At 52.0% G+C, this 17,176-nt stretch overlaps 7 protein-coding genes across 7 annotated transcripts; 1 reads left to right on the top strand and 6 right to left on the bottom strand.

Annotated features, from left to right (window-relative positions):
- Positions 1-466: 466 nt before the first annotated feature.
- PtrM4_098490 (DUF2076 multi-domain protein) lies at positions 467-1,430 on the top strand (the record flags this gene model as incomplete). The annotated part of the gene is made up of 2 exons (XM_001933788.1): positions 467-490; positions 561-1,430. 2 exons carry the CDS (start codon positions 467-469, stop codon positions 1,428-1,430), a joined length of 894 nt encoding a protein of 297 aa, XP_001933823.1.
- Positions 1,431-1,910: 480 nt separating this feature from the next.
- Positions 1,911-3,216, bottom strand: PtrM4_098480 (FAD dependent oxidoreductase; the record flags this gene model as incomplete). The annotated part of the gene is made up of 3 exons (XM_066107266.1): positions 1,911-2,054; positions 2,106-3,118; positions 3,177-3,216. The coding sequence occupies 3 exons, from the start codon at positions 3,214-3,216 to the stop codon at positions 1,911-1,913; spliced, it is 1,197 nt and encodes a 398-aa protein (XP_065962934.1).
- A 679-nt stretch (positions 3,217-3,895) lies between these two features.
- PtrM4_098470 (GTP-binding protein Sey1) lies at positions 3,896-6,737 on the bottom strand (the record flags this gene model as incomplete). The annotated part of the gene is made up of 4 exons (XM_001933790.1): positions 3,896-4,203; positions 4,254-5,998; positions 6,049-6,489; positions 6,568-6,737. The coding sequence occupies 4 exons, from the start codon at positions 6,735-6,737 to the stop codon at positions 3,896-3,898; spliced, it is 2,664 nt and encodes an 887-aa protein (XP_001933825.1).
- Positions 6,738-7,302: 565 nt separating this feature from the next.
- Positions 7,303-7,989, bottom strand: PtrM4_098460 (uncharacterized protein; the record flags this gene model as incomplete). Its single annotated transcript, XM_001933791.1, has 1 exon — positions 7,303-7,989. The coding sequence occupies one exon, from the start codon at positions 7,987-7,989 to the stop codon at positions 7,303-7,305; it is 687 nt and encodes a 228-aa protein (XP_001933826.1).
- A 748-nt stretch (positions 7,990-8,737) lies between these two features.
- PtrM4_098450 (mitochondrial hypoxia responsive domain containing protein) lies at positions 8,738-9,529 on the bottom strand (the record flags this gene model as incomplete). Its single annotated transcript, XM_001933792.2, has 3 exons — positions 8,738-9,225; positions 9,287-9,438; positions 9,489-9,529. 3 exons carry the CDS (start codon positions 9,527-9,529, stop codon positions 8,738-8,740), a joined length of 681 nt encoding a protein of 226 aa, XP_001933827.2.
- Positions 9,530-10,842: 1,313 nt separating this feature from the next.
- PtrM4_098440 (uncharacterized protein) lies at positions 10,843-12,340 on the bottom strand (the record flags this gene model as incomplete). Its single annotated transcript, XM_001933793.2, has 4 exons — positions 10,843-11,090; positions 11,140-11,419; positions 11,470-12,099; positions 12,146-12,340. 4 exons carry the CDS (start codon positions 12,338-12,340, stop codon positions 10,843-10,845), a joined length of 1,353 nt encoding a protein of 450 aa, XP_001933828.2.
- A 1,714-nt stretch (positions 12,341-14,054) lies between these two features.
- PtrM4_098430 (Peptidase-S9 domain containing protein) lies at positions 14,055-16,815 on the bottom strand (the record flags this gene model as incomplete). Its single annotated transcript, XM_001933794.1, has 2 exons — positions 14,055-16,615; positions 16,674-16,815. 2 exons carry the CDS (start codon positions 16,813-16,815, stop codon positions 14,055-14,057), a joined length of 2,703 nt encoding a protein of 900 aa, XP_001933829.1.
- Positions 16,816-17,176: the final 361 nt, after the last annotated feature.

Raw genomic sequence — 17,176 nt, 5'->3', positions numbered from 1 at the left:
CTAGCTGCACAGTAACTACGGTTTGGGAAATGCATTTAGGATTGTCAGGCACCACTTCCCGGAGATATGCGGGTTGAGGAGTAGTCCACTATAGTAGGATTCAATGACATCATGGTCGCAAAGACGTGTTCCCGATGCCCCACCATATCCTTTCAAGTCCATTCAAGTGAGATGCGCACTGTGCACATCCCACGGAACGTGCGGCTTGTGTTCGCGCTATGGAGAAGTTCATTGGCATCATTTTGCAAACGCTCAAGACGCACGTGGCGCCTTACCCAGATGCAGTCGCCATGATGACGCGCAATCGAGTGAACCTGAAGCTCCCCCCGCGCGTAACGTCTTAGGTCATTAGATGACGACCCCGCCGCCATCAGGCTTAAGTTTCATTGCGAAAAACATCTTGTGATACGTAAATCACTTTTCTATTCATACCCTACGTACAATCCTGATTCCTTGAACATCCAACATGGCCGACTTCGCACCCCCACCAGTACGTACTTGGAAACAACCATGATTGCCTCCGCCGGCGTCGCATATGCACAGCTAACATAGTTGCGCAGGGACCTCCCCCACCAAAAGTACCAGAAGGCTGGAAAGCCGTCTGGAACGCACAGTACAGCGAATGGTTCTACGTCAACACCTACACCAAGCAGTCGCAGTGGGAACAGCCCACGCAGCCCGCCCACGCACCTGGCGATGCGCCACCTCCAGGCGCTCCCCCGGGCTATTCACACCCCGGCAGCGGAGCCGTCGGAGGCCAATCCACCGGCGCAAGTGAGAAGGGCAGCTTCGGCAGCAATAACCCGTACGCAAATATAAGCGACGACGAGGCTTTTGCGAGGAAATTACAAGAAGAGGAGAATGCGCGTGCGAATGCTCACGCTGATGCTTCGCGCGGTCAGTCAAACGACTACTACAACAACCAGTCGGGTCAGGTGCAACCACCACAGTATGGCGCTTATGGCCAGCAGAACCCGTACGTCCAGGGACAGTACCAGGAGCAGCAAACACAGGATAAGAGTAGTAGCAAGGGTAAAGGCTTTCTAGGCAAACTTCTCGGCAAGGCATCTGGCTCGTCGTCGTCGCATCAACAACCACAGCAGGTCGGATACGGCCAGCCGGCGTACGGTCATGCGGGCGCAGGGGGTTACTACGGCGGTGGACACGGTCAGCCTATGGGTGGCGGTATGCCCATGGCCGGAGGCAGGCGTCCGGGAGGTGGCGGCATGGGAATGGGTGGTATGGCTCTTGGAGCTGGAGGTGGTTTACTAGCCGGTGGGCTCATGGGTTCTGCAATGGCTGGTGATGGTGGCGATACTTATGTCGAGAACAACTATGGTGATGACGGTGGTATGGACGGAGGCGATATGGGCGGTGGTGACATGGGAGGTGGGGATATGGGCGGTGACATGGGAGGAGGAGACTTCTGAGCGCGCCTTTTCCTAGCACCTATTCCTGTGTTTCCTTTGTGGCGGTTTAGATATCATGGGTTTCCTTTGGATACGATCGAAGTGGGTTAATGTAATGACACTCCCTCGCGGGAGGACATAGTGCCGGAAGAACATTTCTCGAATGCTCAGAGTAAAACAGCACTTGCTGAAGGAGTGCTTGATATTCATCTTTTTGCCGGTGCAGTAAGTTAAAGTTAAGCCATAGATATCTCTCTGCTCAAATTGCACCACTGTGCCGCTTCCAACACAGCTCCGTTCGGATCTAATAGCGCAGTAAAACTCCTGTCCATCATCCTACTTGTCAACCCATCATTTGGAATTCGAGAATCTTCATCTTGAACTCATCACCAACACTGCATTTATCCTTTACAAAAGCCTCAAGACGACACAAGATTTCTAACAACTTCAACTCTATCTCACAACACTAACAACTAGCATCTCCAACACTCACTTACCCCATCAAACCCCAAACTTCCTCGGATCCAACCCCCCAATCTCCGCACTCCTTGCCTCGCCCTCCCACACAATCTCACTCAACAACTTCCCCGTCGCAGGCCCATTCTGAATCCCCCAACACGTATGCCCAGCCCCCATCAACAAGCCCTGCACACTCGTCTTGCCCACCAACGGACCCCCTCCTCTCCCTCTACTTACCTCGGGCAAATAACACGCCTGCTTCGCCGTAACCTCTCCATCTCTCAGTTCCTCAGAGACGGAAGCTACCTGCTCGAAAATCTCGTCACAACGACTTTCATCGCATGCAACGAGGTCGGAGGACGTGGGTAAGGGAACGAGGTGATCGCCTGAGCCGCAGGCGTAGACTTCGTTGTTGGGCCGGGCGTAGATTTCCGGTGTTACGGTTTCGCCGCGTTTGTTGGTGGGGCTGGTGGGTAGGGTGATGGAGGTGAAGAGGGCGTAGGCGGAGACGGGCCGGGAGGGCCGGATTGTTATACTATGGGCGCGGAGGGCGGAGATGGGTGAGGGGGACCAGATTGTTTGTGTCCAGGGGCCGGCGGTTAGGATGACGGTTGTTGCGGGGAGGGTTTGGATTTGTTCCGTGTCTGAGTCTTTGGGCTTGTAGGATACGGATGTTACCGTGTTGTTACCATCTTGGTTGATACTTGTAGCGGACCCAAAGAGGATTCTCACACCGCGTTCCTCGGCGAGTTGCGCCATGCTCGTAGTAAAAAGATACGGATGTACTTGTGCGGTCGTAAGCGGTGTACCCATTTCCTCGTACGATTGCATGCCTTCTGCAGCCACCCAGTCTAGATCTTTCGGTACGCCGGCTGCACGCAGTAACGACATTGCTTTCTGGGTTCTTTTCTGCAAACTCACATGGTTACTTTTACCATTCACATCACCATCCCCTTCTTTGCTGCTCTTCTTGGCTAACACTCCGTACATGTCAACTTGACCACAATGCACAGCGCGGTAGCCCCAGCGCTCAGCGCCATTGTGTTTGGAAGCTAGCTCTTGGTGCAGTTTGTAACTAAGTGGTACAATGCAACTTGGGTACGCCCAGAGGCCTAGGAGGCCGCCGGCTTTTCCTGAGGCGCCGCCTGCGACCTTGGTGGCTTCTAGGAGGGTGATTGTGTCGGTTTCTTTGTTGAAGGCTGGGTGGTGTGAGAGAAAGTAGGCTGTGGTTGAGCCAATTATGCCGCCACCTGGACTATCTTAGCAAAAAAAAACCCCCGACTATGAGATGATTGACGAAGAACTTACCGATGATTACAATGTTGCGTTTTTGTGATTCGGTCGACATGATGTTGGCTAGGCGTGAAGTTGCTCTTAGCATGGAAATGTTGGTGAAGTTGGATGTGTGGCGTTGATGGTTGACACTTTTCGGTCAGAATTGTACCGATTTATTTAGATACGTCATAGTTAGTTTCCATGTCCCATGGTTGATCTGCAAAACACGGCTACAATCCTATGTAGATTTACGTAGCATGTGTCATTGGCAAACTTATGTGTAACTAGTGAATGACCTGGATTAAGATTCGACAGCTTGGAAGGTTGACTAAATTACCAAATCCAGTCATCTCAACCAACACATCTGATAACGTATCCAACCCTCATACTCTACAACTCCCACAGACATCAAAACCATATCTCCATCCTTCCAAACAAACATTTCCCAGGCTACACCATCACAAACGCCCACAAACACACACACACATCAAACATGCAACTGCTCAACTTTCCCATTTCACTCAAACGAACCAACCTCTAGGAATGAATCTATCAATAAACACCCCACCTCAAAAATGCCCTACCCTACCCTACCCTACCCTACCGAAAACACTCCAGAATTTTTCCTTTTTGTCTCAATTCAACCAGATCGAGAAGAAGAAGTGCCGGCCGGTCAAACAAACACCCCATTCGATAATAGCTCTCCAAACCCGCTCACAACAAACCCCCACGAGCCAATGCCGCCCTCCCTCTCAAATATCATCCAAATCCTCTTCCATGGATTTGCTCTTCTTTCCATCACCATTCAGCCTATCCATCTTGACGTCCTCATATCTCCTAGTACTGTTTGAATCACCACTACCGCTCATAGCCATAGCCTGACGACCGGCATCGGAATTCTCCAGAAAAGCGCGAAGACGCTCTTTGCCGACTTCGAGACCTTGCTGGCTGGCGGCGTTGGCGACGCGCATGATGGGGCCCCAGAGGTTGAGCGTGTAGGTTACGTAGGCGGCGACGGCGAGGAGGATGAGGAAGATGAAGTATATGGGGTTGCGTAGGACTGTCATGGGTTAGAATTATAGTTATAGGGCTTTGGGAAGCGGTACTTACCGGCTACTATCTCGTTCCACCCCAGAGCAAGCATTGCGGGGTATAGCCAGAATGGAATTTGAGAGAGTCCGCCAATGGCACCACGCTTGGCTTCGACGTAGACGCCATCGGCGGTCTTCTTGAACCGGACGAGTAGGTCGGCTTGCTTCCCGTCAGATAGGATAGTCATCTCGTCTTCTAATGTCTTGTCCTCGTCGTCATCTACGCCGCCGATGGGTGAGAGATCCTCCTCATCAGCGGGCGAAACTGAAGCGGGCGCTTCGCCGATCCACGCATCAAGCGGCGGTGGCTTGGAAGTCTTTGCCAGCTTAAAGTGTGCGAGAAGAGGAATGACGGTAATGGTGGACTCGCGGGCCTTTGTGTACAAGCCATCAATGTCATCCGTCGGACGCCATATTCTCGGCACACCCAGATCGTCGTAGCGGAACTTGTCTTCAAAGTTCTCCCGGAGCTTCAACAGAATGTTACCCTCCATGACCTCCTCGTCAATCTTTGCACGGAGTACACCCCAAGACTTGCGTCGTAATCTCCATAGACCAACCTCAACCTCGTCGGCACTAGCGTCGAAGCTGGATGCTCGGTCCGTGAAACGCTTCTCGGCCATCTTTACAGTATCGGTGAAGATTGTCCAGACACGGTCCCAGAGATCCTTCTCTGTTGGTGGTCGATCGCCATGCTCGGGCGCTCCAGAACCACCTCGACCGGATCCGAGCTTGTTGAATTCCAGACCAATTGACTCGTCTAAACGAGTGCGCACCCAGCGTTCGATTCTGGTGGCTAAGCGTCTCATTTCCTCTTTGCGGAGGCGACCTGACACGTCATCTAGCTCCTTCTTGTAGATTTTCAACTCGTTCTCGTGACTACTCCAGGCAGCGCCTTCAATGGCCATAGCTGTCGCATCCTCTTCAAATTTGGTCAGAGCCTTCTTCTTTTCAGAGTCGACAATCTGTGCAAAGTCGTAGGATGCATTCTTCTTCTGGCCGTTCTTCACCGCCGCACTGACGGCTTCGGTAAAGCCTTCTATACCAGACTTGTGAGCGGCCGTGAGTTGCTTCTGGAACAGTGCCTTGAGCCGCGTATCAACCTTGCCCTCGAGTTCTGCTTGCTTCCGCTTGTAGACGCCCTTGTGGTACCGGCTCGCATTCACATCAAAGTCTTTGAGAACCTTTTGCCGCGCAGCATTCATCTTGGGCCCGAGATCCGGGATGAGAGAATGTGTGCCTGCCCGAGCATCTTCAGCCTGCTTGTCTTCTAGAGGTGTAATCGTCTCATCAAACGCCACCTGGACCTCTCTCGAGATCTCGTCACATCGAAACTGGGCGAGGAGTTCTTGCTGTGTGGGTAGATCCAGGTCCTTGTTGTTCACAATCTGATCCCACACGCCCTCGGCGTATGCGGAGAAACCGTCTGCGGGGATGCGTCGGTGGTACTGGGGTAGGAAGATGGGTGCCGTAGCCTCGTCAATGAGGCCGCTCTTCCGCGGGTCATTGTATCCCTCCTTGAAGCGAGTGCTGAGCTGTGTAACGGCCTCGTCAAACTTTTCGGGTTGTAGGATCTTGTGTGGCAGTGCGACAAAGGCGAAGTCGAAGTAGTCTTCTATCCGCGAGTTCTCAAGCCCGGCCGGCTTCGAAATGGTAGACCACAACTTGGACAGGTCCTGTACGAGGGTATTTTGAAGGTTCTTGAGGGGTGTGGTGCCGAGGTGATCGCGGATAACGAAGAAGAGGAGGGATCGAGGGGTGGATCTGAATGGCGGTCAGCGTGCACGATATCCCACTTCGGCCGGCGCACTCACTGGCTGTCCTTGACGAATAACTGCAGGTTGACCTCGAAGACGGTTTTGAGCAGCCCCATGTTGGCACCCTGGTACAGACCAACCTGATGTTCCCAAATGTTGACGATCAAAACCTCGCTGGTGGCAAGCGCAAAGAGGGCGCTTTTCCGCTCAAAGTCTTGGTCCTCTCCTCGCTCTCTACCGTCTGTGCCCTCGACGTCCATAACGAGGATGTTCTCGGCCATGCTAGAGCCGCCCGACTCCCGCTTGTTCTTGCTCATCCAGATTCCCTTTGTCGTCTGCCGGCGCTCTTGCTCGGACATGACGCCGAACTGGGTGCCGAAGAGGTGGTTGAGGAGCGTGGATTTGCCCGTTGACTGCGAACCGAAGACGGATATGAGGTGGTAGTTGAAGCCGGCCGGAATCACCTTTTCGATGTTGAGATATGTAGATACGTTTCCGCTGTACGGCGAGCATATATTAGCCTTTTGCCCTCTCACCCACATTGCCTACCCCTCTAAACAGTGTCCGGGTACCTACTTGAACATCTTGTCCTCGTCAATGACCTGGATACCGTGTTCATAGGCAGCATTGTCGGCGTTGTCGCCCACGCCGGCGAAATGCGCATTCATCATGAGAGACGGTGAGGTGTGGTGTTTGACGTTACTGGGACGGCCTTGGCCATTGACCTTGAGAAGTTCGTCGGCCATGATGGCTTAATCGTACAGGCCAGCCAAGGGAATTGCACGTGGTGCGGGAAGGGTAACGGCGGTGTTAGGGGTGAAAGCTGGCCGTTGATGTCACAGGCCGGCCCGCTGCTAGAGCGACTCGCCGCCATTCGTTGCTGCACCCTGGCCTGATGCTCGCCTAGCCGAGATGGTGGTTGCTGCCGTACAAATGACGGCCAGGTGCATCATTCACTCTGCACACCTGCAAGCTTTTGAGACAATAACGCCCTGTTGTACCCAGCTGCACCACGTTGAGCACATGTGTCTTATCCTGTCAGTGAGTCTGGCTGTCAGTCAGGCAACCTTACGCGAGAGGGGTCATGTCTTGGCATCGCAAACTCCCAAGTTCTGCCATCACAACTTGAGATGCAATAATTTCGAAAACGAGCGTATTCCGAGGGATCATCGTGAAAGGGCCTTGTCGAATCTTGAATGAAAAGGAGCCTCTGTGCACATGTACCAGATGAGGACTATTTATGCGTATCAAATTTCTGCATCACGAGGTACACGAAGATCCCCATCAGCCTCCTCAGCAGCGTGTCATGGCTCAAAACTTCCTATACCCCTTCCCCCCGCTTACCATATCACCACTGATCTTGTTAATCTCCTCGCTGTTCTTGACCCAAGCCTTTGTCGCATCTTCCCACGCACCGTCTCCAAACTTGCTCTTACACCACTCCAACACCTTCTCCGCCTCCTGCCTAATCTTCTTCTCAACCATCTCCCCCTCATCTTCCTTCTCAATTTGCTTTCTACCCCGAAGCGCTTCAACAGCGTCAATAAGAGTCAGAGGATCCTCATCACCGTAGACGAATTTGACTAGCGATGAAGACGCGTGAGAACTGTTGCCAACTTGCTCTGCGATCTCAGCATCCAATCTCAGACCCTCTTCCTTCTTTTTCGGCTGATAGCCTTCGCATGCGTCGCAAACATCGCTTATCCACGCTCTTGCGTTGTTGAAGTCGCCCTCTGCGCGATGCAGAATGCCGTGGAGCAGCATCCCCTCCACAGCCGGTGGAGCCTGCATGTGCCTGACTAAAAAGTGGGCAGACGGTAGATCATGGTTCACGATGTGTAACAGAGCCTCGATTGCGGGGTGGGCGTGCAAGTCTGCGATGGTGGCTGTGAGTCGAGCGTCTTGAGCTTTCTTGGGTGCGTGGATGAGGTTGGTATTGGAGATGAGCATGCGTGTTATCGAGTCCAGTGTCTGAGGGATGCTTGCATGTGCCATCATTCTGGATTTCTCCTTTTCAACCAAATCGATGGGTAGTGTAGGTAAGGCTGAATTTGTCTTGGGAACAGTATGCTATAACTTGAGACCTGTGAAAGTTATCAACCAGCGAAATTATCAAAAGACAGTGAGCGTGCAAAGCATGTGAATAAAACACTCCAGCCTGTAAACACTTCTTAGCTCCATCGCGAAAACATGTGACGTGCTTGATGCATTGATGTTGCGCGCCGATCTGGGAATGCACATGTCATGACGTACCCTGAGGGATGACCATTCTACTATTCCTATCTTACCAAGCCACAGGAAAGAGCAAAACTTAGCTCCGGGCTTCGAACAAACTGAACGCATTGTACAACAATGGATATCAAGCTGTTGTGTTCAGGTATATTTATTTTGTTCATGTGCGCTCACGCACCATGCGCATGCTATTTTGTCCAAAGGCAAACACAAAAACTAGTCGTACATACATTAGGAATACACAAAAGCAACTCGTAGAAGATGCGACCATCAAACGCCAGGGGGAGTGCTGAATCGAAAGATGAAAGTAGGAATCGTCGCCAAGTATAGTAGCTCGCAGCATATCCACGCCTAAGCCTTCTCCTTGTTCTTCTGCTCCCCCTTCTCAGCCTTCTCTTCTTTCTTATCAGCGGCGTCTCGGTGTTGGTTAGCCTGCTGCTGCCTCCCCTGCGCAGCGGCCTTACGTTCCTTCTGGCGCTGTTCTTCCGCCTCAACCATTTCTGCACAGTCAAAGTCAGCCCAATTCCACAACCATACAACACACACGCAGCATACCTCTCCACTGGTCCTCACCAGCATACCTCTCATGGTGAATCTTCTTCTCAATCACATGCTTGTGCTCCGGGTCATTAGGGTCAATAACCCTAATCGTCTCCCACCTTCCCTTGCCCTTCGCCGCATCCGCACCCTCAATGGCGAAACTTCCCAACAGCGCAGCTAGCGTACCACCCTGTGCATACATACGCGCTTGCACCAGCTTCTGCGACCCACTTAGGTAAGGGTTGCGGTTGACCATGTGCCATGAACCAGCCATGGAAGCGACCCAGAAGCCAAAGAGGAGAGGGTATCGGTTGGCCGTTGCCCAGTCTTTAGCGCGCTGGAAGGCCGTCTTGTTCGATTCGTAGAGTGCCTCGCGCTCCTTTTCACGCTCGATTTGGCGTTTCTTTTCCGGTGTGTGTTCGATGTCGTATTGGGCAGAGGCTCGATCAGCAGCAATGACGGCTGCGGTAGCGTGGTTAGTTGTGAATGTGGTGCAATTGGGAGGGGTTGTGTCAAGACGCACCTACGAATGTACCGGTTGAGGCGACGAGGAAGGCTCGGAATGGTACTGTGAGAGCGCGGAATGAATGGTATCGTCTGCTCGCTGCCAGAACGCCTGCAGCACCTATCGCCGTACCGATGACACCACCAATCGATCCACCCTTGATCGTGGCACTGAAACCCGTTAGCAGAGTATTATACAAGTTCGTATGCGCAACACTCACTTGTAATGCGCCTCTTCTTCTTCCTTGGTAAGAACCTTCATGTTGACTTGTGAATGTCGCTCCTAGTATACGTGGGTATGAGAAATGTGTTGTTGCAAAGTCGAGAGCGGAGGCGAGTTATCCGATGTTTTAGAGGAGTGGCTTATGTTGGAGTTTGGTTGCAGAGGTATCTGAAAATATTTAACAATCTTTCTCCGGCGCACACGGCGTTCTTATTAAGAGATAACGCAATGGTCAAAACTACTCCATGGTGACGTCGCCGAACTTCCGGCGCCGCTAATCCCACTTGACATGTGCGGGCAGTGATGAGGTAAGTTCCCGTCGGCAGGCCCTGCAGTGTCTGCACAACGGCTGGGCCGATTATCGTTGCGCTATCACGCCGCCCTGATCACCTCACCCATACCTCGTCCTTGGCAATCCATATAGAGATGGCTACAGGGTCGAGTACGAAGCTGCAAGTAAGCGGTGCGTCCGAGATCCCGGCTTCTTCCATCGGGGACTTGTCGCAGGTCGCATGCTGTTCGGACTTGACGCCGAAGCGGCATCCAAAAAGATGCCGCTCGCCGCTGCCGCTGCCTTTCGAGCATGCGGCTTCTTCCTAGATCTCAAAAAGGATTTCCAGCATGAAAATGTTGATACAGACCGTAGCATTGTTGATAAACAAATCCTGTTCTCCTTGTTCTTCTTCTTCTTCTGTCTTTTCCGCTCTGTTGGACTCCTTGTCCGAACGTATCCGAGTTGCCACCGAACTCCGTATATTCTCCACGCAGGCCCGTGTCAGCGCCGAGTATTCAGCAGCCAACTGCCAGAGCATCCTAATTTTCGTTTAACTCATCAATACTGTCCGCACTTCAATCCAGTACTGCGGTAGGACTGTCAGCACTTCTCACACACAGCAAGACGCAGTTAAGATGACAGCATGTGTTTGATACCATCTGAAGAATACATACATCCCTCAATAAAAACTACTTTACCCATATTACCGTTTGTGCACTCTGCTATTGTAAAAAGGATAAACATGTGGGTTCAATCCAGTTCACTGTTCACCATATAATCTCCAGCTTATCTCACGTTAATCCCACCAAGCAGTCGGACTAAGGGAAATATCAGGATAAACAAGAAAGAGAATATTCGTCGAAAGGGCCTGTCCAGAAAGCGATGTTATCCCAATCAACAGCGGGGAATGTGCGTGCTCGTCTTAGGCCAATGGATTCGACAATCTTTTCGACATTGATCTTAGCTTTTGGGCATATCCACAATACCTTCTTCGAGATTGAGAGCGAACGGTGCACGGGCTGATGATAGCCAATAGTATGTATGTGAAAGAAGACATGTAGAGTCTTGAGTATGGCCTTCAACGGAAAGGACCGAAGCTGGGACGGGGCGCAGGGTTGCCATAGCGAGGAAGCATGCCAGCGGGCGGTCCAGGGCGTGTGGCAAGTGCGGGATTGCAGCAGAGCATGGCAACGCGGGAGCCATATTTGGAGCCGCGAAGAGAGACCATGTGCTTGCGGATATGGCCGCCAACAATATCGCGATGCTGAGAGCCGCAGTTGGTTAAGATGTACTGAATGAGATAGTTTCCGAACTGGTCACCAGCGACTGCTTATGTGTTAGCAACTGTCTGTCCAACTTTATCATTGTAACTTACTGTCGATAAGAGGCATGCGCGGACGGTCGGGGCGAGCCTCGCAGACACGATCCAGGTACCGGTCCAAGAACTCACCACCACCAATCTTGAGGCACTTCTCGATGACCTTGGAAGCATACTGATCCATGCTGTACTCCGTGCTGAAACGGAGAATATGATCAATGGCGCGGCTACGGTCGGCGGGCGCGCCATGCTCGCAGATGTGCTGAATGCACCAGTTGCCGAATTGGCCATGAGCAATAACGTCGATGCTGGCCAAGACCTCGTTGATGCATGGGCGCTGCTACAGTTTAGTACGAGCAGAAGATGTGAAGGTTTTGGTTCGCATACCTTGTCCTCCTCCAGACAATTCTCGAAGATGTTCTGTACCACAAGGCTGCCAGTCTCTCCCAATGCGACCTCATGCCACATGCCGCGCAGGGCTTCGTTGACGTAGCGCATGATCTGGGGTGGGGAATCGCTCCAACGAAGCTCGAATAGCTTCTGCCAGACATGGCAAGCATAGCGGTGAATGACGGTCTCGGGAATGCGACGGAGCAGCTCGTGTACCATGGTCGCTTTGTATTCCTCAGGAACGCAGTCGAAGGCCTTCTGGATCACGTGGCAACCAAAGGCATCCATGCTGAGCGCAAGAGTGTTACCGCGGATGGCTTGGGCGATGGCGATGACCTGTTCATGAGTACCATGCTCGAAGCAGCGCTGTACAAGGAAGTTTCCGAAGCGGTTAACCATCAAAGCATAAGCTTGAGAAATGATTGCTTCGACAATGTCGTACTTCTGTTCAGGTGTACCTACCTTGAGCTTCTGCTGGAGGAAGATGGACGCCTGCTGATCGTTGTTGCAGATGATCTTATCGACAATGTACTTCCAGTTGCAGCTCATGTTACGGTCCAAGAGGCGACGATAGTTCATAGGCTCAACGGGGGGGACGTATTGGGAAGAACCAGTCTCGCTTGCAGCCTGCCGCTGTTAGTCAAGGAAATACAAACAATGAAGGGTAGCTAACTTGGGAGTTCCATGGCGACGGCCCCATGTTGTTTGGAACAGTGAATTCGTTTGCATCCGGTGATAGCCTGCTGGACATGGTACCGATCGGTGCTGGATGGCCGATGGGATAGTTCGGAGGCACAGGATACTGGTTGTAGCTAGGGTCAAAGGCAGATGTAGGACGGCTTGGTGGGTTGCTCAAGCCATTGCCCATAGCTATGCCGCCGAGGAAGTTGGTGCTCATGCTGTTGCTCATGCCAGCGTTGAAGCTGTTGCTCATGCCGCTACTACGGAAGCTCTGGTCGAGCGGAAAGTGCGTGGGCTCGTTCAGGAAGCCGTTGCGACGGTAGCTTGTCTGTGCGGGTTGTGGTCGTGGTTGAGCCGGTGCCTGAGCCGGGTAAGAGGGTCCAAAGCTGTTGTTTCCCGTGTAAGCCGGACGGGTAGGTTCGTTCCCCCAACCGTAGTTGCTTCGAGTGGAGGCATTGAACTTGTTTTGTAGAGTTGTGAGTGTCTGTTCGGTGACATCGCCGGGATACGTATAATCCGTCTCGGACGATTGGCTAAGGTGTTCCATAGTCGACCGAGCCACGTGCTGGCTATGCATCTCCTGGTTCACGCGATGGACTTCATTGCGGGCCTCCTGCAGCTCAAGCTTCAGCTTCTGCAGCTCACCAGCTTCCACGAGAATAACGGAGTTGTCCATGTCTGTTGGCGGCGTGGAGGCAAACTCGTCAGTGGCTGGGGTGATGGGAACAGATCCGCTAGAAGAGCTGTACGGGTCATGCGGAGGAGAGCGTCCGTTGAGGCGCTGCATGAGCGAGTCCATGACGGAAGATTCCTCGTGGGCGTCCATCTTGGGCTTCTGAATATGTCAGCTTGAACTATGCGAATACACAGACGATGCGCCCATGAAGATATGTCTAGGCTACTGACCTTATAGCCGTCGTACGCAGAGTGATGTTGGACAAGAGACTGGCTGCTCAAGGTAGAAGAACCGAGTGGCCGCTTCATGTTCTGCATGTTGGAGGTCAACGGTGAGCCAAACGCACGTTGGTAGGCAAATGGGTATTGGTTGAGGCTCATATTGCCTACCGCCTGGCCCAGGGCCTCTGGCGAGGTGTCAATCCTGAGGTCACCCGCAGTCATGGAGAATCGGCTGGCGCCTTTGCGAGGCGTAGGAGAGCCGTCGGAAGTTATGTTGAAGCTCATAGTAGTCGGGTTTGGAAGTGGTAGATGGTATAGATTTGAGAGGCTGCAGAGGTCTCCAGTAGATGGTGAAGACTTTCGAGTTTCGAAGACGACTGCAATCAAATCGTGGGTTATTCGGCAAATGTGCAGATAATATGCAGGACGGAAGCTGACTGAAGTTCAGTCGGCGACGTATATAGCCAAAGGAGAGAAGGAGAAGGAACGAGGAAGCAGCACAGACGAACAAGGTATCAGTAGATCGCGAGCCTGGTCGTAGGGAAAGAACGACGGCAGGTGTCAAGGGAAGGAGAGGAAGAAGTTGGAGTGAGAAGAAGATGATCAAGTGGAGTGACGATGGGAAGAGGTTGAAGTGAGCGCAACTAGACGGAAGGCGCGTCGGGTGTGGGGCGCACTCGCCGTCACGTCAGAAATATGGCAAATAAACGCGGATTTAGAGCAGATCCCTGTCTTTTGCAAACAGTTAACAATTGTAATGCCGTAATTATGTAGGACGGCTAAGCGCCCGCAGTGAAGCCATTTGTTGCAAGCATGGCAGGTGTAGGCAATGGTTATGGTACACTTCCTGATTACATACTGGCACTAAGCAGGCTTACTAGGGCATACATTCTACAGTGTGAAGTATCTAGCAGTATGTTTGGAGGTGAAGGTCGGTTTGGAACCTAGAGCTATTTTGCCAAGCTTGGCGAGCACGTGCAACTCTACCAATCACGTCCATGACATTACCCACTCTCTACAACACTCGACGGCGTAACCTTCCAATCAGAACCAAAGAACCCCATCGCCAGTGCACCTTCTACACCTTTCCACTTTGCATTCTCTCCAAGTACAACAAAGTCAGGCTGTCCTACGCCCGTCAACATTGGCACCATGCGAGAAGCCTGACGCAATCCCTCTTTGTCAACACCCCAAAGAACCAATTCCAGTCGCTCTCCTTCCAAAGGTCGCAAGAAGGCTGCTGCTTTGGCCTCCTGTCCGTATTGGTATTCATGGCCCCGGTAATCAGAGATAGCTACCCCAGACTCGCTGGCACGAATAGGGAAATTTGGATACAGTCCTTTGGGGATAGAGCCGATGGCTAGGGTTATGATATTGCCGGTCGTTTCTGATGGAAGGAAGTACGAGGGGGAGGAAAGAATACTGGTATCTGCTTGAAAGTACTGGTGTAGGTTACGAGAGATCTGCAGAGCAATGTGAGATGTATCTAAGCCTGGATGCCGAATAATGAAATGACCCTTTGTTTGGAGGACAGCACTCATGGTCCCTAGCTGCCTTCCGCTTCTCTGAGGCTGGACAGATGTCTCGGATGAACCGATTTTCCAGCCGCTGGTCGTTTTGTAAGCACTGACTGTGGATTCTGCCGACACTGCTCCTGCTAAATCCAATTCTTGTCCGTCAATGTTCACCGATAGCTTCCAGACGTCAGTTTCAAATTCGATGTCTTGCACATTTGAAGTCTTGATAACATGTCCCCTTACACCAACCCTGCCGTAGCGTCCTGGATCTTCAAGATGTTTGACTTTGATACCGTTCTTACTACCCATATCCCCAGGATCGCCGACGACGATAAGGAAATGCTCCATCTTCCGTGGTAAAGCATCTTCGCTGACCGTTTGTTTGTAGTAGAAGTCTACCAGCTCAGATGTCGTCATGACAGTGTCCCACCAGTGGTTTTTACCAGCAACTTCGTTATAGCTCGAATCGGCATGGTTTCGGTAGAGTTGTTCTGCCAGGAGCCGAGAATGGTATGCTGGGACGTTGTCGTCAATCTCACCATGTTGCTGTTGAATGGGAATCCCGTGTGCATTCGGCATTAGCATCTCATGGCGATAGTTATTGAGAGATGCACTGATGACCGCAGTGCGTCTAGGGTCTGCAGACTGCCATAGGTGATATGGCACATAGTTCTGAATACTGGTATAGCCGGAAACGGGAGCTGCAGCAAGTACGTGATCGGGGCGATGAGTCAGGGCGTACCAGGTTCCTTGTCCACCATTCGAGTGCCCTGAAACTATCCAGCGGCCAGTGTCGACGCCAGGACCACTCCAACCAACATGCTCAATCCACCCTGGAATCGCATGAATTGCCGCCTCTACATCAGCGAACCCCCAGGTATGCCAGTCATCGCCGGACCAGGGTGTCACACCAGTAGGAAACAACACCCATGCGCAGAGATTGGAGACAGAATCCAGGGCGCCAGCAACCATTGGGTTATCAGCTTCTAGGCCTGCTCCGTGAAGCTGCAGTAGGACTGGCAACTTTGTACTCTTGGCTAAGCATGTTGCATTGCTGGGCGGAGGACGAAGCATGGCGTAAGAAACCATGCCGCCCGGGTGAGGAAAGGTGATCTTGTGGGAGTTGTGTATGTTGACATGGGTCAAGCTCTGGGATACTTGGAGAGTCGAATGACCGACGCTATTAACGGTCTTGTATGTGACGGTATATTCCACCGAAGAAGCGATTTTTGTAGACAAAGTTACGTTGAAGGCTACAGGCCTTGTTTGGCCAGCAAAGATAGTGATACCTGGGTTGTAATAGCCATCTAAGGGGGTAGAATTGTCCTGATCAATACGATCAGTAGCGCGCCCAACCAGGATCTGAGCATTAGAATCCATGCCTCCAAAAGAGATTGGAGAGCCTACGCCTGTCGGTGCAATGCTAATAATGTCAATATCTTCTTCGCCGCTGTTCCTCAAATACACGGATCCGATAGGTGATGCAAGCTTGCCTTGTACTACATTAGACAGCAGAATACCAGGCTTCGCAAGTTCTAAAGTCCCACTCGCTTGCTGTACATCGACAACGACATCGATGGTAGGATACAAAATGCCACCAAAAGCTCTTACATCGCGAGCAAGCCGGAGGTCGATTGTGTGAGAACCAGGTTTGAGGTGCAGAACAGGAGGCGCCTTGCGGAAACGGTAATAGTCTCCACCGAAGTAATGTTCATCATCAACCCAGTACTCTAGAATAGCATCGGTATGCAAGATGACATGCTGTGTCTTGTTGCCCTCTACAATGAGCTCACCGCGAGCCCATGCTTGATATTGAACGGCGGCCCATCCGTAGATAAGTCTCATAAAGTCCCAATCGACATTGGAGTACGTGACACTCAACGAGGCGTTGGCTGCAGTATCACCACTATGCGTCTGCAGTGCTTTGGTAACATTCCAAGATGCAGTTCCATTGGCGGGCAACGCGCTTCGAAAAGTCGCCTCGGCATCATATTTGAGGTTTCTGAAGCCGCCATAGTATTCAAGTGGATCTGCGCCCCACGTCGCTTCTAATCAAAGTGTTGGCATTGCCTGCGTCCTTCCCAGCCCATCAACTCAGTGACGTACCTCTTGTTCCTATTTGAAAGGGTCCAAGGACTTGCCATGTATCGCTGAAGGAAAATAGGTCGACTGCATGACATGACTGTTGCAGAAACAAAGCAGAACAAAGCAAGTACGAAAGCGACGGCCGGTTCAACGCATTAAACATGGTGGAGCAGTCGCAATGATGCCCACCGGAGCGCGAAGTGTGCTGATGAGTACGCACGTACAAGATGAATGCTGAATGTAGCCGGTGCTACCTACCTCATAGTAAGCTTCATCCGCTAGGACTTGGCTTATGGCGTATGATGCACGGAGGCTCGCCATCCCTGTCGCTCCACCAACAACCAGATGCAAACCGGCGCCGGACGCGTGTCTACATCTTGACCACGACGATATCTGGAAAAGGCCGTCTCACTCAGATTTCCGATTACCCCTCGATCGCAGCCAGCTAACGGCACTCCCCCTCGACCGTCCAAGTCTTTCAGGAACACGCCCCGTGTAATCTGACCATAGCCAATTTCGCTATC

This window comes from Pyrenophora tritici-repentis, chromosome 4 (genome assembly GCF_003171515.1).
Source record: "Pyrenophora tritici-repentis strain M4 chromosome 4, whole genome shotgun sequence".
Lineage (NCBI taxonomy): Eukaryota > Fungi > Ascomycota > Dothideomycetes > Pleosporales > Pleosporaceae > Pyrenophora > Pyrenophora tritici-repentis.
Note: the sequence above shows the minus strand (reverse complement) of the source record. Positions and strands in the feature narration are given on the sequence as shown.